The sequence below is a fragment of the Cervus elaphus genome, chromosome 11 (assembly GCF_910594005.1).
Source record: "Cervus elaphus chromosome 11, mCerEla1.1, whole genome shotgun sequence".
Taxonomy (NCBI): domain Eukaryota; kingdom Metazoa; phylum Chordata; class Mammalia; order Artiodactyla; family Cervidae; genus Cervus; species Cervus elaphus.
In genome coordinates, this window is record NC_057825.1 from 37,310,819 (window position 1) to 37,333,074 (window position 22,256).

The 22,256-nt window shown below is 38.7% G+C and overlaps 1 protein-coding gene across 4 annotated transcripts in view; it reads left to right on the forward strand.

Moving 5' to 3' along the window:
* C11H2orf42 (chromosome 11 C2orf42 homolog) overlaps positions 1 to 22,256 on the forward strand; it is a 37,523-nt gene that overhangs the window by 3,979 nt on the left and 11,288 nt on the right. For 2 of the 4 annotated variants that reach the window (XM_043917517.1, XM_043917516.1), the window contains exons 2-6: positions 9,964 to 10,241; positions 10,711 to 11,545; positions 12,253 to 12,363; positions 17,689 to 17,793; positions 19,099 to 19,203. In XM_043917517.1, coding sequence (XP_043773452.1) covers positions 10,723 to 11,545; positions 12,253 to 12,363; positions 17,689 to 17,793; positions 19,099 to 19,203 — 1,144 coding nt within the window. In that variant the 5' untranslated portion in view covers positions 9,964 to 10,241; positions 10,711 to 10,722. Of the gene's footprint in view, positions 1 to 9,962; positions 10,242 to 10,710; positions 11,546 to 12,252; positions 12,364 to 17,688; positions 17,794 to 19,098; positions 19,204 to 22,256 lie in introns of those variants that run through there. The other 2 variants (XM_043917519.1, XM_043917518.1) reach the window with 2 other exon arrangements.

A 22,256-nucleotide genomic window follows, 5' to 3' on the forward strand; every position in this document is an offset into this window, starting at 1 on the left:
TGGACAACCTTGCATGGAGTACCCCTGTGCATGTTTCATGTTCATGTGAGACTTGAACTCATAGAATCTTAAAAGTGGAATTGTGAAAGTGTGTTTTATTTTATTTACATCCCTTTGAAGACAATATTGCAGTTTACATTCCTACCAACAATGCAGAGTGTGTTTCTCCACATCCTCCTGTGATAACATCTTTTTGTCACTTTGCTGAAGTCCTGTTTTAATTTGCTTCTTGCTTATTTCAGGGTTGAGTTTTGGACATTTAAAACTTTTTTTTTTTTTTTTTTAAATCCCCTGGTGGTTAGGACTCTGTTCTGCCACTTCTGAGGACCTGGATTCAATCCTTGGTTGGGGAACTAAGATCTCACAAGCCACACCACCAGAAAAAAATTTTTTTCTTTTTTTTTAACAAGATGTCTTTCCGTGCCCTTTACTCATTTTTCTAGTGGGATTGCTTCTTTTTTATTGATTTGTAAAATCTCTTATTTTAGGAAATTAGCCCTTTGTTATTTGCATTTCAAATATTTCTCTTTTCCCATTAAATATAATTTTTACTTTATCTTAGAATATAGTTGATTTACAGTCCTGTGTCTCAGGTGCACAGCAAAGTGATTCTGTACACACACACACACACGCAGAGACACACACACATATATATACACATACATATATCCACTCTTTTTCAGATTCTTGTCCCATCCAGGTAATTACAAAGTATTGAGTAGAGTTCCCTGTGCTATACAGTAGGACCTTGTTGATTTTCAATTTTATCCTTTTGTTTTTAGTGGCATATTTATTGAAATTAAATCATATAACATAAAATTCACCCTTTTAAAATGTTAAATTTGGTGATTTTAGTATATTCACAGAGTAATGCAACCTTCCATCACCCCATAAAGAAATGTCACACTTATTAGCAGTCATTTGTAATCCCCACCATTCCCCTCAGACCTTAGCAACCACTCATCTGTCTCTATGCATTTGTTGATTCTGGATGTTTCGTTTAAATGGAATCATACAATGTACGGCTTCTTATGTCTGGTTTCTTTCATGTAGCATAGTATATCAAGGTTCATTCATCCATGCCATAGCATGTATCAGAACTTCATTACCTTTTATGGCCAAATAGTATTCCATTGTATGGATATATCACATTTTGTTTACCCATTCATCAGTTGATGAACATTTGGATTGATTGTACTTTCTGGCTTTTATAAATACTACTACAATGAGCATTGTGTACAAAACCACCAATTTTCTAAAGTGGTTGCACCATTTTATAACACTCAACAATGTATGAAGGTTCCAATTTTTCTTTATCATTATTTATTGTCTGTATTTTTTTAGTCATCTTGGTGAAATGGCATCTCGTTTTGATTTGCATTTCCTTAATGGCATGATTTTTGAACATCTTTTCATGTGTTTATTGGCTCTTTGTATATCTTCTTAGGAAAAATGTCCATTCATATCATTGGCTCATTTTAAAATTGGGTTATTTGTCTTTTTACTGTTAACTTATAAATGTTTTTATATATTCAGGATACAAGTCCTTTATCTTATATATGACTTGCAAACATTATCTCCCATTCTGTGCATTATCTTTTTACTTTCTTGAGGCACCCTTTGAAGCACAGTTGTTTTTAATTTTGATTAAGATCAATTTTTCTATTCTTTTCTTTTGTCACTCAGGCTTTTGGTATCATATCTAAGATACCAGTGCCTATTCCAAGGTCATGAAGATATATGCCTGTATTTCTTCCTAAGAGTTTTATAGTTTTAGCTCTTACATTTATGTCTACGATCCATTTTGGATTAACTTTTATATACAGTGTGAAACAGGGATCCAACTTCATTCCTTTGCAGGTGGCTATGTATTGTTCCAGCACCATTTGTTGGTGGGACTGTTCTTTATCCACTAATGGATCTTGGCATTCTTGCTGAACATCAACTGACCATAAATGAGAGAGTTTACTTTTTAATTCTCAATACTATTTCATTGGTTTCTATATCTATCTGTAGGTCTATTGTCACATTGTCATTTCCCCCCCAATTTTATTGAGATGTAGTTGACATATAACATTGTGTAAATTTAAAGTGAAACCCACTTACATTGCAAAATGATTACCACTACAACATTACCTAATGCTTCCATCACTTCACATAATTACCATTTCTTTTTTCAAAATCATTTATTCTTTTTGGAATAAAGATTTCAAAGCACTGTATCTTCATTGCTGCTCCCAGGCTTTCTCTAGTTGCAGTGAGCAGGGGCTACTCTCTAGCTGCGCTCTATGGGCTACTCGTTCTGGTGGCTTGTCTTCTTGCAAAGCAAGGGCTTTAGGGTGCACAGCCTGTGGCTCACAGGCTCTAGAATATGGGCTCAGTAGTTGTGGCACACCGACTTAGTTGCCCCACAGTGTGTGAAATCTTCTGGACTAGGGATTGAACCCATGTCCCCTGCATTCAAGGTGGATTCTTAACCGCTGTAACTATGCTGTACGTTAGATTCCCAGAACTTATTCGTCTTAAAACTGAAAGTTTGTACCCTTTCACTAACATCACCCAGTTTCTCCAATGCCCTAGGCCCCTGGCAATTACCATTCCATTCTACTTCTATGAGTTTAGTTTTTTTAGGTTCTACATGTCAGTGATGTAATACAGTATTTGTTCCTTCTCTATCCACAGTCTTAATTTGCTGTGTAGTAAATTATGAAATCAGGAAGTGAGAATCCTTCTACTTTGTTCTTTCTCAAGATTTTTCTGGCTCTTCCAGGTCCCTTGCATTTCTGTATGAATTTTAGGCTCATCTTGTCTATTTCTGCAAAAAAAGGTATCTAGGATTTTGATAGGAATACATTACATTGGATCTGTAGATCAGTTGAAGAGTAGTGCCATCTTAATAAGATCAACTCTTCTGGTTCATGAACATGAAAAGATCCCTTTCCATTTTCTAGGTCTTTAATTTCTTTCAGTTATGTTTTGTAGTTTTCACAGTATAAGTCTTCCACTGCTTTGGTTGCTTAGTTTGTTTTCATCTTTGAACTTAGTCTAAGGTACTTTTTTCCATAAAGAAAAATGCCATTTTCATGTAATCAAATGAGTCATAATTTTAAACTGGGTCAATTATTTGAATAGTTAATTCCCCAAAGAGATAGACATATGACTAGATAAGCATGTGAAATGTTGCCAACATCATTATTCACTAGGGAGATGCAGTAAAAACCACAGTGAGGTACCACTTCACACCCACTATAATCTAATGGCCATAACCAAGGAAACAATAACACATGTTGGCCAGGAAATGGAGAAAGTTTGTGAGAATGTATAATGGTGCTGGTGCGATGTAAAATGGTACAGTCACTTTGGAAAACATTTTGGCAGTTTCTTAAAACGTTACATTTAAACTTGCCCTGAAGTGTTAGTCACTCAGTCGTGTCCGACTCTTTGTGACCCCACGAACTGTAGCCTGCCGGGCTTCTCTTTCCATGGGATTCTCCAGGCAAGAATACTGGAGTGGATTGCCATTCCCTTCTCCAGAGGAACTTCCTGACCCAGGGATCAAACCCTGTTCTTCTGCACTGCAGGCAGATTCTTTACCACTTGAGCTACAGGGAAGTCTGACTACTCCTATTTATCAGTTCTTTTTTTTTTAACTTCTTTATTGAGGTAAATGTAAAATTACCCTACCACTCAGTAATTCTAATTCTTGGTTTCTACCCAAGAGAAATGAAGACAGTTGTCTACACAAAGACTTGCATGTTAATGTGCTCGACAGTATTGTTCATGATAACCCTGAAGTGGAAGCGGTCCAAGTATGTATAAGGTGATCAATAGATAAACAAAATGATGTAGCCATACAGTGGCATGCCATTCAGCAGTGTAAAGGAATGAAGTACTGATACATGCTACAGTGTGGTAGAACCTTGAGAACATTATGTTGAGTGAAAGAAGCCAGACATAAAAGGCCACATATTGTATGATTCCATCTATATGAAGTGTCCAGGAAAGGTAAATCTATAGAGACGGAAAGAAGGTTAGTGATTACCTAAAGGTGGGCATGGTGATTGACTCCAGAAGGCAAGAGGGCTCTTTTATGGGGTGATAGAAGTGTTCTAAAACTTAATTGTCATGATGGATACCCAACTCTATAAACAATAAATATTACTGAATTTTACACTTAAAATGGGTGAATGTTATGGTATATAAAATATACCTCAATAAAGAAGTTTTAAAAAAAACACTGATAAATAGGAAAAATAATCATTTCTAGATTTAATGTTTACTATTTTCTGGATTCTGGATTTTGTGTCATGTAGGCCATCTTCAATCTGATATCCTTAAAAAATATTTAAAGAAAAAATTCCCTACTCTTTTTGTTCTAGTGTATTGATGGTTCCATTTTCTTGTGTTTGAATGTTTTATCTGCTTGGAATGTATTTGAGTACAGAAAGTGAGATAGGATGAATAAGACAATAATAACATTTTTAGAAGTCAGACTTCTTTCTCCCAATAAAATTTTATTCTGTACCCAATAAATTAAGAAAACTAGGAACAATGTTCAGAATCTTGCCTACTGAAATACTTGCACCTATATACTAAAGTCAGTGTTTAAGATGTTAATTGCAACATTGTCTAGAACTAAAACTCATTGGTAGAGATGGTTCAACTGTGGTAAAATATTAAGAATGCAAACTTGAGGACATTGAGTATAATATAACTCAATTTTTCTAAAACCAAAATCCCACATGTGTATATATATATATTTATTTATTCATAAACACAGAAAATAGTCTGATGGATATATGCCAGCCTGTTAACTGTATTTACTCTTGAAAAGTGAGGATATGTGGGGTGGAGGGGCAAGTGGGGGTAGTGGTAGTGAAAGCAGGGCGTAAAAGGGTCATTAGCTCTTTAGTCTGCTTTTGCAAGATCATAGACTTAAATGATTTATTTACAAAATAAACTATAACTGGCAAATAGTTCCTCCCTTAATGAGCAAAGTTGTTCTGTTTTTTCACTTTAATAATAATATGAAAATCATCATCAGTGTAATTTTAAAATTGATTTATATATAAAGAAATCTGAAGCTCAGAATTTAAAAGATTTGGTCATAGAGATAATCAGCTTTGGAACAACATTCTTTCCAAGAACCCGAGTTTGACTGATTGAGAATACCTACCAAAAAAGTGTATTGACCTCAGAAGGAAATGCTGTGTAAACAGGCTAATGTGTCTAGCTGTTTTTAAAGGGGTGACTTTGCCCCCCAAGAGGACATTTAGCAATGCCTGGAGACTTTTTTGTTTTTTATAACTTGGGGAGGGCACGGTGACTGCCACTGGCATCTAGTGGTGGAGACCAGGGACGCTACTAAACATCCTAAGACACACAGGATAGCCCCCCATAATAGTTGTTGTTGCTCAGTTGTGTCCGACTCTCTGTGACCCCCATGAACTGCAGCATGCCAGGCTTCCCTGTCCTTCATTATCTCCCAGCATTTGCTCAAACCCATGTCCATCGAGTCTTTAATGCCACCCAACCATCTCATCCTCTGTCGTCCCCTTCTCCTCCTGCTCTCAGTCTTCCCCAGCATCAGGGTCTTTTCCAGTGAATCAGCTCTTCACATCAGGTGGCCAAAGCATTGGAGCATTAGCTTCAGCATCAGTCCTTTCAATGAGTATTCAGGGTTGATTTCCTTTAGGATTGACTGATTTGATCTCCTTGCTGTCCAAGGGTCTCTCAAGAGTCTTCTCCAGCATCACAGTTTGAAAGCATCAATTCTTAGGCACTCAGCCTTCTTTCTGGTCCAATTCTTACATCTGTACATGATGAAAAGACTATAGTTTTGACTATATGGACCTTTGTCGGCAAAGTAATGTCTCTACTTTTCAATATGCTGTCTAGGTTGGTCATAGCTTTTCTTCTGAGGAGCAAGCATCTTTTAAGTTCATGGCTTCACTCACCATCTGCAGTGATTTTGGAGCCCCCAAAAATAAAAAGCCTGTCACTGTTTCCATTGTTTCCCCATCTATTTGCCATCAAGTGATGGGACCGGATGCCATGATCTTTGTGTTGGTTTTTTTTTTTTTTTTTGATCTTTGTTTTTTGAATGTTGAGTTTTAAGCTAGCTTTTTCACTCTCCTCTATCACTTTCATCAAGAGGCTCTTTAGTTCCTCTTTGATTTCTGCCATAACGATGGTGTCATCTGTATTTCTGAGGTCATTGATATTTCTCCCAACAGTCTTGATTCCAGCTTGTGCTTCATTCAGCCTGGCATTTCACATGATGTACTCTCCATATAAGTTAAATAAGCAGAGGACAACCTTGACGTACTCCTTTCCCAATTTTGAACCAGTCTGTTGTTCCATGTCCAGTTCTAACTGTTGCTGCTTGACCTGCACACAGGTTTCTCAGATGCAGATAAAGTGGTCTGGTATTCCCATCTCTTTGAGAATTTCCCACAGTTTGTTGTGATCCAGACAGTCAAAGACTTTAGGGTGGTCAATGAAGCAAAAGTAGATGTTTTTCTGGAATTCCTGTGCTTTTTCTATGATCCAGCAGATGTTGGCTATTTGATCTCTGGTTCCTCTGCCTTTTCTAAACCCAGCTTGTATGTCTGGAAGTTCTCCATTCACGTACTGTTGAAGCCTAGCTTGAAGGATTTTGAGTATTACCTTGCTAGCATGGGAAATGAATGCAACTGTGCAGTAGTTTGAACATTCTTTGGCTTTGCCCTTCTTTGGGACTGGAATGAAAACTGACCTTTTCCAGTCTTGTGGCCACTGCTGAGTTTTCCAAATTTGCTGGCATATCGAGTACAGCACTATAGCAGCATCATTTTTTAGGTTTTGAAATACCTCAACTGGAATTCTATCACTTTCACTAGCTTTGTTCTTAGCAATACTTCCTAAGGCCCACTTAACACTCTAGGATGTCTGGCTCTAGGTGAGTAATCACACCATTGTGGTTGTCCAGGTCATTAAGACCTTTTTTTTGTATAGTTCTGTGTATTCTTGCTATCTCTTCTTAATATCTACTGCTTCTGTTAGGTCTATACTGTTTCTGTCCTTTATTGTGCCCATCTTTGCATGAAATGTTCCCTTTTTCTTGAAGAGATCTCTAGTCTTTCCCATTCTATTGTTTTCCTCTATTTCTATGCATTGTTCACTTAAGAAGGCTTTCTTATCTCTCTTTGGTAGTCTTTGGAACTCTGCATTCAGATGGATGTATCTTTCCTTTTCTTCTTTGCCTTTCGCTTCTCTTCTTTTCTCAGCTATTTGAAAGGCCTCTTCAGACAACCACTTTGCATTTTTTGCATTTCTTTTTCTTGGGGATGGTTTTGGTTACCACTTCCTGTGCAGTGTTACCTCTATCCATAATTCTTCAGGCACTCAGTCAGATCTAATCCCTTGAATCTATTTGTCACTTCCACAGTATAATCATAAGGGATTTGATTTAGGTCATACCCGAATGGCCTAGTGGTTTTCCCTACTCTCTTCAATTTAAGTCTGAATTTTGCAATAAGGAGTTCATGATATGAGCCACAGTCAGCTCCTGGTCTTGTTTTTGCTGACTGTGTAAAGCTTCTCCATCTTTGGCCACAAAGAATATAATCAGTCTGATTTCAGTATTGACCATCTGGTGATGTCCATGTGTAGAGTTGTCTTTTGTGTTGTTGGAAGAGGGTGTTTGCCATGACCAGTGCGTTCTCTCAGGAAAACTCTGTTAGCCTTTGCCCTGCTTCATGTGTACTCCAAGACCAAACTTGCCTGTTACTCCAGGTATCTCTTGACTTCCTACTTTTGCATTACATTCCCCTATTATGAAAAGGACATCTTTTTTTAGTGTTAGTTCTAGAAGGTCTTGTAGGTCTTCATAGAACTGGTCAACTCCAGCTTCTTTGGCATGAGTGGTTGGGGCATAGACTTGGATTACTGTGATATTGAATGGTTTGCCTTGAAACAAACCAAGATGATTCTGTCGTTTTTGAGACTGCACCCAAGTACTGCATTTTGAACTCTTTTGTTGACTATGAGGGCTACTCCATTTCTTCTAAGAGATTCTTGCCCACAATAGTAGATATAATGGTCACCTGAGTTAAATTCGCCCATTCCCATCCATTTTAGTTCAGATTCCTAAAATGTCGATGTTCCCTCTTGCCATCTCCTGTTTGACCACATCCAATTTACCTTGATTCACGGTCCTAACATTCCAGTTCCTATGCCACGTTGTTCTTCACAGCATCGGACTTGACTTCCACTACCAGATGCATCTACACCTGGGTGTCGTTTACACTTCAGCTCAACCTCTTCATTCCTTCTGGAGCTATTTATCTGCTCTTCTCCAGTATCACATTGAACCCCTAACTGACCTGGGGACTTCATTTTTCAGCATTACATCTTTCTGCCTTTTCATACTGCTCATGGGGTTCTCAAAGCAAGAATGCTGAAGTGGTTTGGTATTCTCTTCTCCAGTGGACCATGTTTTGTCAGAACTCTCCACCATTACCCATCTGTCTTGAGTGGCCCTACACAGCATGGCTCATGGTTTCATTAAGTTACACAAAGCTGTGATCCATGTGATCAGTTTGGTTAGTTTTCTGTGATTATGGTTTTCATTCTGTCTGCCTTCTGATGGATGAGGATAAGAGGTTTGTGCAAGCTTCCTGATAGGAAGGACTGGCTGTGGGGGAAATAGTCTTGCTCAGGTGGGTAAAGCCATGCTCAGTAAGTGTTTAATCTAATTTTCTACTGATGGGTGTTCCCTCCCTGTAGTATCCAGCCCTAAATGTCTGTGGTGCCAAAGTGGAGAAACCCTGCTATCAGTCATATTTCACAAAACTTCATTCACTCAGCAGATATTACATGGGGGGTTAGTTCTTAGCACCACAATGTAGGCATTCCTAGACTTCTTATTTGTACTTTTCAATTTGTTAATTAGTGGACTAGAGAAGATGTGAAAGGAGAGTCTTTTATCAAGACCATTCTTTGGGAACTTCCCTGGTGGTCCAGTAGTTAAGAATCCACCTGCTAATGCAGGGGATATGGGTTCGATCCCTGGTCTGGGAAGATTTCACATGCTCCGGGGCAAGCAAGCAAGTAAGCCCATGCACAGCGACTCGAGAAAGCCCTCACACAGCAACACACCTGGGGGGGGGGGGGAAAGACTGTTCTTTGGGGTCAGAGAGCAAAAGCAAAGCTCACACCTTACTTCAAAATCATAAGCAGATTTACCTTTTTAAAAAGCATTAAAAAAAAATAAAAAAAAAAAAAAAAAATAAAAAGCATTAAAAATATTAAACTTTAGTTAATAATATGCACGCTGCTGATACCTGCAGCTTACTTTGAAATTCATTGACATATGAAAGGGATTGATAGATGAAAAAATGGATATGTAATAAACAAATATAGTAAAAGGTTAATTTTATAATCTAGTGGGTGGGTATATGAAGGTTGACTGTAAATTCTATTTTTTTATATGTTTGAAATTTTTCATAATGTTGGGGGGAAATCAGAAACAGAGATTCACATTCTTTTTAGCAGACACTGGGTTAGTGGCAACCACACTGCTGATTTTGATAGGTGGCCTCAGGCAAGTTACTTAACTTTTTGATTTTCATCTGAAAAGCCATTGTTGTTTGGCTCCAATGAGACACTAATATGGTGAGGTTCAAATGAAATAATGAACGTAAAAGCACGTTGAAAAGCATAAAGTGCTCTAAAAATGCCGTGCATTACTGTTAGGAAGGCTGAGTGTCCAACTATTTATATCCCTGGCTCTAGGTGTTTTTGAAAGCTCCCTGTGTAATGACATTAACACTGTTTTACCTTCTTGTGATTGGAAGTATAAAACAACCATGATAATTTCTATCAAATATTTCTCAAATATTTGTGAAAGACTTTCCTCTTCTAAAAGGAAAGAGTCACTCTTTGTATAACTTTAATAGTTTTTTCTTGTTTTACTTACAGGCTGCCATGGTCTCCACTTAGGGCAGTGGGAATCTTTGACTATGGAACACTGGGCATGAGCTTTGCCATTGGCTGGCCCAGAAGGAGGAGGCAGAATGTCTCCATTGTTACACCACAGAGTTCAAACTTCAGAAGACTTGAGTTAAACAGTGTTTTTCACTCTGCAAATTGTTGCATCTTCACTTGTCCTCTATGATCATCACAAACTAATGAAACACCCTTTAGGTCTTATGAATTCAGGTTATACTGTTTTCGGGATACTCTGGCAATTGATACAGGTAAGATTGGTCTGGGTTTTGTGGGGAATGGTGGAAGAGAAAGAACTTATCTTTCCCATTCTCCAGTCGCTCAAGTCAAACATCTGTGCATGTTGAAATCAGGTTAGCTAGGGAATTCCTTGGCAGTCCAGTGGTTAGGACTCTGCTTTCACTGCCATTGATCCCTTGGTGTGGTCAAAAAAAGATTAGGTTAACTAATCTAGCTTGTTGTATAAAACAAGACTGAATCTTGAGAAATATTTCAGTTATTACATTAGGCCTTAAAAAGTAGAGAGATGCAAAAGGCAAAGTTTCCTACACTTTTATTTTATTTGAGGGTTTAAATGGATGTTTTCTTTGAGGGTACAGTTTGAAAATAGTGGATAGCTTCTTTTCATTTTACTTTCTGTACTAGATATTGTAAGTGATTTTAACTGTGTGTGTGTTTGTGTATGTATACTCAGGCTGATGAGCTTATTGTCTTCTCTAGAACCTGTGAAAAATGGAACCAAACTCTCTAAGGACCAAAGTTCCAGCTTTCTTATCTGATCTGGGGAAGGCCACGTTGAGGGGGATCAGAAAGTGTCCCCGATGTGGCACATACAATGGAACCCGGGGACTGAGCTGTAAGAACAAGACATGTGGAACCATTTTCCGGTACGGTGCCCGGAAGCAGCCTAGTGTTGAAGCTGTCAAAATCATCACAGGCTCCGATCTGCAAGTCTACTCAGTGCGGCAAAGAGACCGGGGCCCTGATTACCGATGCTTTGTGGAGCTAGGTGTTTCAGAGACAACCATCCAGACGGTGGATGGGACCATCATCACTCAGCTGAGTTCTGGCCGGTGTTATGTCCCCTCATGCCTGAAAGCTGCCACCCAGGGCGTTGTGGAGAACCAGTGCCAGCACATCAAGCTGGCAGTGAACTGCCAGGCGGAGGCCACCCCTCTGACTCTAAAGAGCTCGGTCCTAAATGCCATGCAGGCCTCCCCAGAAACCAAGCAAACCATCTGGCAGTTGGCCACGGAACCCACAGGTCCCCTTGTACAGAGGATTACTAAAAACATTTTGGTGGTGAAATGCAAAGCAAGCCAGAAGCATAGTTTGGGGTATTTACATACATCCTTTGTGCAGAAAATCGGTGCCAAAAGCTTGCCTGAACGCCGTTTCTTCTGCTCCTGCCAGACTCTAAAGTCACACAAGTCGAATGCTTCCAAGGATGAGGCGGTCCCAAGATGCATTCATTTCTTTGCTTGCATCTGTGCCTTTGCCAGTGACGAGACATTGGCTCAGGAATTCTCAGACTTCCTAAACTTTGATTCCAGCGGTAGGTGGTGTGGTTGACACATTTACTCTGTTTTTCTAAAACGGCAGTGAAAGAGTCCCACTGATGGCATTTGGAGATTGTCCTAGCAACCTTCAGAAGCAGTTGCTAGATAAATCCAATGAAAAGCATTCCTCCTTTTAATTTCAGTCAGCACACTTGCATGAAGGTTGGTTGGTTGGTTGAAATTAATGATCAAGAAACTTGGGCGTTTTCATTGAGACAATGAATCAAGCAAAGTTAGCTTTGCTTTGATTTTTTACTTTTCTACAGATGCCCTATGTTAGTAAAAACAAAGAACAAACAACAAGTACCTTATATTTTGTCTCGCTTGCTTGTTACTTATGTTTGAAGATGGGGAAAACTAGGACCTTGCTCAAAAAATCTTTTAAAGTTTCTACATCAAGACTTATGTTGTTTTTAACATTTTCATCTTGTGCTTTTATTTTCATTTCTGAATGATCTTTAGCTGGCAGCAACTCCCAAATTTTTTGTTTTATGTTTCTCTGTAGAACCTTTTATCACATTAATGGCCCATGAACAAGAACATATATTTGGGGAGTTCTTTAAAGGAACTGATTTTAAAGCAGGCAGTCAAGCTATAATTTGTTTTGGGGATTTGGATTTTTTAGAAATTAATTTTTCTCTAGGTTGGGACCCATAGTTATTCATAGATAGTATTAATAATTCAGAAATTTATTATATTTTAGGTCTAAAGGAGATTATTGTGCCCCAGTTAGGTTGCCATTCAGAATCACCAGTATCAGCTTGTGAGTCTACGGCCTCTAAGCCAAAGAAGAGGAAAAAGGAGGAAGTATCTGGTGAGAAGCTGTTTCATTTGTTTGTTGGTGGTGTGACCTTTAGATATTATTTTACTGTGTTTTATATGTTTCACTGAATCTCAGCAAATATAAGAGGTAATGTTGTTTTCTGAAAAAACTTTTACCCTTATTGATAATTCTTTGTCAAGCTAAGAGTTGGTTCTGTTGGCCAAGTATAAGATCCACTCAAACTCTGCTTGTATTATTGATACGTTTGTTCATCCCTGAATCATTTTCAGACCAGTTTTACACCTTAATCTGCCTTAGGATAGACTTACGAAGTTTTCTTTTTTCTTTTTTTTTTTTTACTTACAAAGTTTTCATTGATAGGTGTTTGTTTAAAAATTTGTGATAGTGTTTAATTATATTTTCCATGATACTTTAGAAATATAGTTTGTTTTCTACATTTTCAGCAGGTGGCATTATATGTGCATTTTTTTTCTTTTTTAATTCAAATGTATCAGTGTCAGTTACGGACTCATATAAATCAATGTGAAAATGCTAAAGTATCATAGTTGATAAGTGTTAAAAAAAACCTAGACTCTGAATGAAAGGAAAATATTACCTGGTCTGCACATGTGGACCAGACTCCAGACTCACTAGTGAAGAGAGAAATGCAAATGTTTTATAAATACAAAATTAAAACAAGATACTTTTGGATGCCAAGTTAGCAAAGTTTTTTTTTACATGATGAGGCCACAGGCAAATTGGCCTCTTCAGTGTGGCTAATGTAGTGTAATTTGCTTTAATCATTTGTAAAAGTAGTTTGCAGTATTTGTTAAGAACCTTGAAAAATGTTCCTATCCATAGAGGGCATATTGCTGGAGGTGGGTCAAGTGGTTGTGCATAGTTTAGGTGCTGGGAAGTTGGAGAAAGATGGAGAGACAGCAACTTGGTTATTTCTGTGTTTTTGAGAGAGAGTTCTGGCAGCAATATAGAGCAGAGATTGTGGTTAAATGTTTACTTATGAGTCTTTCCGAGAAAACTTGAAATTAAAAAAAAAAAATTTTATACCCTGTAACTCAGTAATTCTACTTTTAAATAATCTTTTTTAAAGGAAATAATCCTTGATATAGGAAAAACATTTTGTCCAGAGATGCTCATTGGGTATTTGTTTATAGTAATGAACAATTAGAAACAACTAAGGTCCAACCACTAGGGATAGTTAAACAAACCACTTGATAGAATGCCAGGCAGCCATTAAAAATGACTGTAAGGACTTTGTAGAAATGTTAGGTCACTCAGGTAGCCAGATAAAGTACAGAATACTCAATTCAATTTGAATTTCATACAAACAGTGAATAATTTTTTTAGTATAAGTATTTCCCATGTAATCTTTGGAACATATTTACAATAAAAAATTATTTGAAATTAAAAAAAATTTTTTTGCTAAATCTGGTAATCCTGGTGTAATCGTTGTTGTTGTTCGACTCTTTGCGACCCCATGGACTACAGCTTGCCAGGCCTGCTTGTCCATCACCTTCTCTTGGAGTTTCCCCAAGTTCATGTCCATCGAGTCGGTGATGCCATCCAGCCTTCTCATCATCTGTCGCCCTCTTCTACTTCTGCCTTCAATCTTTCCCAGCATTAGGGTCTTTTCCAATGAGTCCACTGTTCATGTCAGGTGGCCAAAGTATTAGAGCTTCAGCATCTGTCCTTCCAATGAGTATTCAGGATTGATTTCCTTTAGGATGGACTGGTTTGATCTCCTTGTTGTCCAAAGGACTCTCAAGAGTCTTCTCCAGCACCACAGTTTCAAAAGCATCAATTCTTCAGCACTCAGCCTTCTTTCTGGTCGAACTCTCACATCTGCACATGACTACTGGAAAGACCATAGCTTTATGGACCTTTGTCAGCAAAGTGATGTCTTTGCTTTTTAGTACACTGTCTAGGTTTGTCATAGCTTTCCTTCCAAGAAGCAGTTGTCTTCTAATTTCATGGCTGCAGTCACTATCCACAGTCACCATCCACAGTGATTTTGGAGCCCAAGAAGAGGAAATCTGTCACTGCTTCCACCTTTTCCCCTTCTATTTGCCATGAAGTGATGGGACTAGATTCCCTGATCTTCATTTTTTCAATACTGAGTTTTAAGCCAGCTTTTTCACTCTCCTCTTTCACCGTCATCAAGAGGCTCGTTAGTTCCTCTTCACTTTCTGCCATTAGGGTGGTATCATCTGTATATGTGAGGTTGTTGATATTTCTGCCAGCAGTCTTGATTCCAGCTTGCAACTCATCCAGCCCTGCATTGTGCATGATGTGCGTTACATATAAGTTAAATAAACACAGTGACAATATACAACCTTGTTGTACTCCTTTCTCAATTTTGAACCACTCAGTTGTTCCATGTAAGGCTCTAACTGTTGCTCTTGACTCGCATACAGGTTTTTCAGGAGGCAGGTAAGGTGGTCTGGTATACCCATCTGTTTAAAGGCTTTCCACAGTTTGTTATGATCTACACAGTCAAAGGCTTTAGTATAGTCAATGAAGCAGAAGAAGATGTTTTTCTAGAATTCCCTTAACTTTCTCTATGATCCAGCGAATGTTGGCAATTTGATCTCTGGTTCCTCTCCCTTGTTTAAACCCAGCTTGTACATCTGGAAGTTCTTGATTCAAGTACTGCTGAAGCCTAGCTTGAAGGATTTTGAGCATAACCTTACTAGCATGGAAAGTAAGTGCAATTGTCTGGTAGCTTGAACATTCTTTAGTACTGCCCTTATTTGGCATTGGGATGAAAATTGACCTTTTCCAGTCCTGTGGCCACTGCTAAGTTTTCCAAATTTGCTGACATATTGAGTGCAGCACTTTAATAGCATCATCTGTCAGGATTTTAAATAGTGGTGCTAAAATTCCATGACCTCCACTAGTTTTATTGGCAGCAGTGCTTCCTAAGGCCCACTTGACTGCACGCTTTGGGTTGTCTGGCTCTAGATAACCACCATCGTGGTTATCTGGATCAATAGGATCTTTTTTATACAGTTGTTCTGTGTATTCTTGCCATCTTTTCTTGATCTCTTCTGCTTCTATTAGGTCCATACTGTTTTTGTCCTTTGTTGTGCCCATCTTTGCAGGAAATGTTCCTTTGATATCTCCAATTTTCTTGGAGAGACCTCTAGTCTTTTCCCATTCTGTTGTTTTCCTCTATTTATTTTCATTGTTCATTGAAGAAGGCCTTCTTGTTTCTCTGTGTGCTTCCCTGGTAGCTCAGCTGGTAAAGAATAGCCTGCAATGCCGGAGACCCTGGTTCGATTCCTGGGTCGGGAAGATACGCTGGAGAAGGGAAAGGCTACCCACTCCAATATTCTTGGGCTTCCCTGGTGGCTCAGTTGCTAAAGAATCCACCTGCAATGCAGGAGACCTGGGTTTGATCCCTGTGTTGGGAAGATCCCCTGAAGAAGGGAAAGGCTACCCCACTCCAGTATTCTGGCCTGGAGAATTCCATGGACTGTATAGTCCATGGGGTCACAAAGAATCGGACACGACTGAATGACTTTCACTCTCACTTCTTGTTTCTCCTTGCTATTCTCTGGAACTTTGCATTTAGTTGGGTATACTTTTCCCTTTCTCCCTTGCTTTTTGCTTCTCTTCTTTCCTCAGCTATTTGTAAGGTCTCCTCAGACAACCACTTTGCCTTTTTGCATTTCTTTTTCTTGCGGATGGTTTTGGTCCATGCCTCCTGTACCATATTACAAACTTTCGTCCATAGTTCTTCAGGCACTCTGTTTACCAAAACTAATCTCTTGAATCTATTCATCACCGCCACTGTATAATTACAGGAAATTTGATTTAAGTTGTACCTGAATGGCCTAGTGGTTTTCTCTGCTCTCTTTAGTTTAAGCCTGAATTTTGCTATAAGGGGCTGATGATTTGAGCCACATTCAGCTCCAGGTCTTGTTTTTGCTGACTGTATAGAGCTTCTCCATCTTCAGCTGCAAAGAATGTGATCAGTCTGATTTCAGTATTGACCATCTGGTGATGTCCATGTGTAAAGTCATCTCTGTGTTGTAGGAAAAGGGTGTTTGCTGTGACCAGTGCATTCTCTTGGCAGAATTCTCTTAGCCTTTGCCTTGCTTCATTTTGTACTCCCAAGGCCAAGCTTGCCTGTTACTCCAGGTATCTCTTGACCTCCTATCTTTGCATTCCAATCCCCTATGATGAATTGGACATCTTTTTGTGTGTGTGTTAGTTCTAGGTCTTATAAGTCTTCATAGAACTGGTCAACTTTAGCTTCTTCAGTGTCAGTGGTTGCGGTATAGACTTGGATTACTGTGATGTTAAATGGTTTGCCTTGGAAATGAACCAAGATCATTCTGTCATTTGTGAGACTGTACCCAAGTACTGCATTTCGGACAGTTTCATTGATTTTGAGGGCTACTGCATTTCTTCTATGGGATTCTTGACCACAGTAGTAGATATAATTGTCATCTGAATTAAATTTGCCCATTCCCATCCATTTTAATTCGCTGATTCCTAAAATGTCGATGTTCAACACTCTTGCCATCTTTTGTTTGACCACATCCAATTTACCTTGATTCATGGACCTAAAATTTCAGGTTCCTATGCAATACTGTTCTTTACAGCATCGGATTTACTTCCATCACCAGTCACATCCACAGCTGAGCATCATTTCTGCTTTGGCCCAGCTGCTTAATTCTTTCTGGAGCTATTAGTGATTGCCCTCCACTTTACCCCAGTAGCATAGGGGACGCTTTCAGACCTCAGGGGTGGCGGGGAGCAAGGGGGGGTGGAGCTCATCTTTCGTTTTTGCCTTTTTGTGCAGTTCATGGGGTTCTCACAGCAAGAATACTGGAATGGTTTGCCATTCCCTCCTCCGGTGGAACACATTTTGTCAGAACTCTCCACTATGACCCATTGGTCTTCGGTGGCCCAGCACAGCATGGCTCATAGCTTCACTGAGTTATGCAAGCCCCTTTGCCACGACAAGGCAGTGATCTATGAAGGCGGATGTGATTATAGGTCCTTAAAATCACAAAACCAGCAAAATAAACTATTTATAAAAACGAAAATGGACACTACTTCACCAGAAAATTGATAGTGATTGTCTGAGAGGTGGAACAAAGGGTGAATTTCTTTCCTTCCTTTCACTTCTAGTCCTCCCTCCAACTTCCTATGAAGAGTGTAAGACACTTTAAATGTTATATATAAAGGCTAATGCTAATTCCTTTTACAAACTGAAGCTAAGCTAATGTAGAAATTAGCATAGACTTTTTATATATTTATATATATGTTTTAGACTTCAGAAATTAATGTTGAATTGATTTATACTCTGCAGACATCTTATTAAAAACTATGATGATTGTGGTTTAGGTGCACAGACAAACAGTTCCCTGCTACCTCCAGATGCAGTGAGCAGTAATCTAAGGAAAAGTGGCCTGAAAAAGCCTGTGGTTGCTTCTTCATTAAAAAGGCAGGGTAAGTGACCCTTCCCCAGAATAGGGTAAAGAGGTGGAAAATTATCCTGAATAAGCCCAGAGCAATATAATCACATGAAATGTTGCATGTTGTCCCCCAAGATAAACAATAGCAGGCACCGAGGTCAAGATCCGTGCTATCCCTCCCACTGCCTCAAAACAGGTTCACAACCAAATTGTCTTTTAAATAACAAATGCAACAAAAATTACTGACATGCTTTAGTATCATGGATATTGTAGAATATTTTATTTTTGTTGCTCATTACCCACATGCAGTTGTTATAGGTGGTTCAAAACTGAAGAAGAAACATATTTTACAGTTATACAATGATAAATATTTGTTAAGAAATACAAAATTAGTGAAATTTGAAAACACTGAAAGGCCGTAGCAGGACTATTATTCTGAATTTTTGAGTCAGAATGACTTGATTTGAACATAACTTATAAATATATATATATGTCACTTTTCTGTGCAGAAGAGTTAAGCCTGTATGTTTGGGGATCAACATCTTCTTTACTCTCATATAATTTGGCTGGGTGATTAAAAATTAGACATTATCCCTACGCTCACACTTTGGTTTTGAAGACAAGACCAATAAATACATAAATAGCAGATGGTGCATATGTGTGTGCATGCTAAATCGCTTCAGTCATGTCAGCAAATTGTACAAGACCAAATCTCAATTAACTAATTAAGAACTTACACATTCCAAGAACAAACGTTTGTAGAAGGTCAGGAAGTAAACAAATTAAAAGTATCACTTTGATACAAAGAAAAAAGAAAATAGCTTTTAATCCAGCTTATCATTAGATTCTTTTACCTATGAGAATTTTAATTTTAAATGAATAGTAGTTTCGACATCTTTATATCTTTATAAAAGGGGATATATACTTCAGACACGTGAAGACATTTCAGGAGAAGAAACAGAATGGTAGGTCAGTATATAGACATACTCATCAGGAATCTGGTCAATTAATGGCTCTAAACCAACCACTCTTCAGTTTGCAGTTTGATGTTGAAAGGCTGCGAACTTTCTGTGGTTAATAGTCTTAAACCCATTAGTCTCTCAGAGCTTTCTATTTCTTTTTTTTTCCTTTCTCTAGATGTTTATTTTTTTTAGATGAATTTTTTAAAAAGAAAATCCCTGCGGTATTCCATTTCCCTTAATTTACCTACTGTCATTGAATTTTGACTTGTTGCTCTTTTATATAGTATAAATTCCTTAGCTTTTTCAGAGTTCAGTTAACTGTTAAATTCTGTAAGAAAAGATAAAAATTAATGAAAAGTTGTTTGTTTTTTTCCTAGCCTGTGGTCAGCTGTTAGATGAGGCACAAGTGACCTTATCCTTCCAAGACTGGCTGGCCAGTGTCACAGAACGCATCCATCAAACCATGCACTATCAGTTTGATGGTAAGTATTGGTCATCTAACTGTGCTGTTGCTGAAAGTCAGAGAAATTAAAGTGGTTGTGTATAGCTCTACTCTGTTTTGAAAAAAAAAGTAATTGGGCTTCAGTCTAGAGGGCACTGGACCACAAGGGGATAGAAATCTAAATGAAATAAAGGAACAATCACATAATTAAAATGCAGGACGAACAAAATTGAATTTGGTGATGGAAAAGATAAACCACAGCAAATAATAAGTAAAAGTAGACAGCCTTGGTCTTAGGGTGTGCGTGGGTGTATATTTGATGAGGGAGATAACAAGCCTTAGAAGGTCATTCTAAACCCTCAAACTTAAAGCATGGGAGGAAAAAAGTATGGAAAAAAATCTAAACATGTGAGACTAAGATAGTTATATAAAATTACATGGATATGCTAAGGGCTTCCCTGGTGGCTCAGATGGTAAAGAATCTGCCTGCAATGCAGGATACCTGGGTTTGATCCCTGGATTGGGAAGATCCTCTGGAGGAGGGCGTGGCAACCCACTCCAGCATTCTTGCCTGGAGAATCCTCATGGTCAGAGGAGCCTGGTGGGCTACAGTCCATGGGGTCGAAAAGAGTCAGACATGACTGAGCGACTAAGCGCAGTACATAGCACAGATATGCTAAGGAAGGTTGGAGAACACAAGCTGGATTCGGGTTGATCATGATAGCCTCATAGAACCTCAGCAATTTCAGAAGTGGACCATCCACCAGGGCTTGCCCATTGCCTGAAAAGCATCCTTGATGGACGGTTTTCAGGTTTTGTGCAGTGGTGAACAGCTCACTCCTTTCTGAGGCAGCTCATAACATTGTTGGACAGTGAGAGCTGTGAGGAAGGTCTTCCTCATACTAAGTGGAAATGTTTGCTAATAATACTTCTGTTGGTTTTAGTCTGTGCTCCAGCCACATGGAGTAAGTCTGTTCCTATTTTAAAGTAACAGTCCCTGCTGCCGCACACACCCATTGGCCTGCATGACAGGTCTTCTCTTTTCCAAGTGATACATCTCAGGTCTTCAAACACTCCTCATGGCATTATTTACAAACCTCACAACACTTTGATGTTCTTTGCTGAATATGTTGAAATTTATGAAAATCATTTTAAATACAAAGCACCCCAAAGGGAATAGTAGCCCAACAGCGGACACTCAGTAGGAGGAGCTGAGTTGAAGGGTTGGAGCAGTTGTGGCTTCATGGTGAAGAGAGGAGCAAGAATGGAGATGTTGAAATACATGCTTAGTTTTATTTACCTTGGTTCAGAATAAATAAAATTTATTCAGTAACAGAATTTTACAAGTTACTTTTAGAAAAACAAAATAAACTAGGGAAGTTTAGGGATTTCCCTGGTGATCTAGTGGCTAAGACTACACAGTCCCAGTGCAGGGGGCCTGGGTTTGATCCCTGGTCAGGGAACTAGATCCCACATGCTGCAACTAAAGATTCTGCATGCTGCCACGATAGAAGATCATTTAAAAAAAAAAAAAAAACTAGGGAAGGTTAAAAAGAGAGTCTATTTTTCTTTCTTTTAAAATTTCATTTATTTATATATTGTTTAAAATAATATAATAAATACCTACTAACCTACCTCCCAAAACATAAAATAGAACATTGACAATAATGTAAGCTATAAACTATGGCCCTTTTTCATCCCATTCCTTATACCACCCTCTCTCACCATCTCTGTTACCACCACCCTTGTCAAAGTCACCCTCCAGCACTGTGATTCTGTGTCTTTTACAAGGGTTCTTCAAGATTAATTTATAAACCTAAACCCTAGAATCCCATCAGCTGAGTTCTGGTGAGTTAGCACTTTTAGAGTCTCTGCATGTAGCCTATAATCTAATTTCAAGATGAAAGACTTTAAAATTCCTTTCTTCAGTGACTTCTCTAAACTGTCTGTATGGGAATTCCTTGGTGGTCCAGTGGTCAGGACTTCACACTTTGACTGCTGAGGGCGAAGGTTCAGTCCCGGTTGGGGACGTAAGATCCTGCAAGTCATGCCACATGGCTAAAAACAAAATCAAATCAACTACATATATATTAATATTCAAAAGTGTGTTAGTCGTTCAGTCGTGTCCAACTTTTTTGTGACCCCAAGGACTGTAGCCCACCAGCCTCCTCTGCCCATGGAATTCTCCAGGTAAGAATACTGAAGTGACAGCCATTCCCTCCTCCAGGGGATCTTCCCAGGGATTGAACCCAGGTCTCCCGAGTTGCAGGCAGATTCTTTACCATCTGAGCCAGCAGGGAAGCCCCTGTATTAATATTATAGTGGCTCAAAAGCAATGACAGTTTTGTTATTGACATTCTACATTCAATTAAGCAGGTAAAATCAATTGAAAGGATGTAAAATCTTAATATGAAATTCCAGGAAACCTTTTATTTTTCTTGGTTTGATCTTTATTTCAAAAGAGGTATCTGAACTGTCTTTAAGAACTGCTCTTTAATTTGCATCCAGGGAGGTGGAAGTTACCTATTAATCGACTTGGTTCTGGATGTTTTTGCTCTGTTGGAGCTTGACCCTTGGGCAGAGTTAGTAAGAAAACCTCTGAATTTTTTCAACCTGAACACACTTTCTATTGACGTTTTGTTGACCTAGTGTTTTGCAAGTTTTTAAAAGAAGTTTGTTAAGTATTTTCAAACAGTTTTCCTACCTTCAGATCAGAGAGAAGACTGATGCTTATTGGATAACATGTCCTAACTTTGCAGTCTCTGGCATTCACAGTTCTGGCCATCTGAGAGCGTGAATGCAAGCAGCAAGTGCCTGGGAGAGTGAGCAGGAGTGAATCAAGTTTACCTTCTCAACTCAGCTTCAATGTTCTCATCTCATTTCATGTCCTCTTCAAAGGGAGAAGTCTGTGCTGTGGTGGTGTTTACAAAATTGAGGACTAGAAAAGTTATTTTTGGTAGATGACAAGAATTGGTTATAATTGCAGGGGATCAGGATTAGGGCAAGTGACAGTGCTAGACTCACAAAGGTCCATCAAAGCTGGTTCTTGCCTCTGTGTAAAGAAATCTCGGTGCTATTTTTAGTTATTACTGC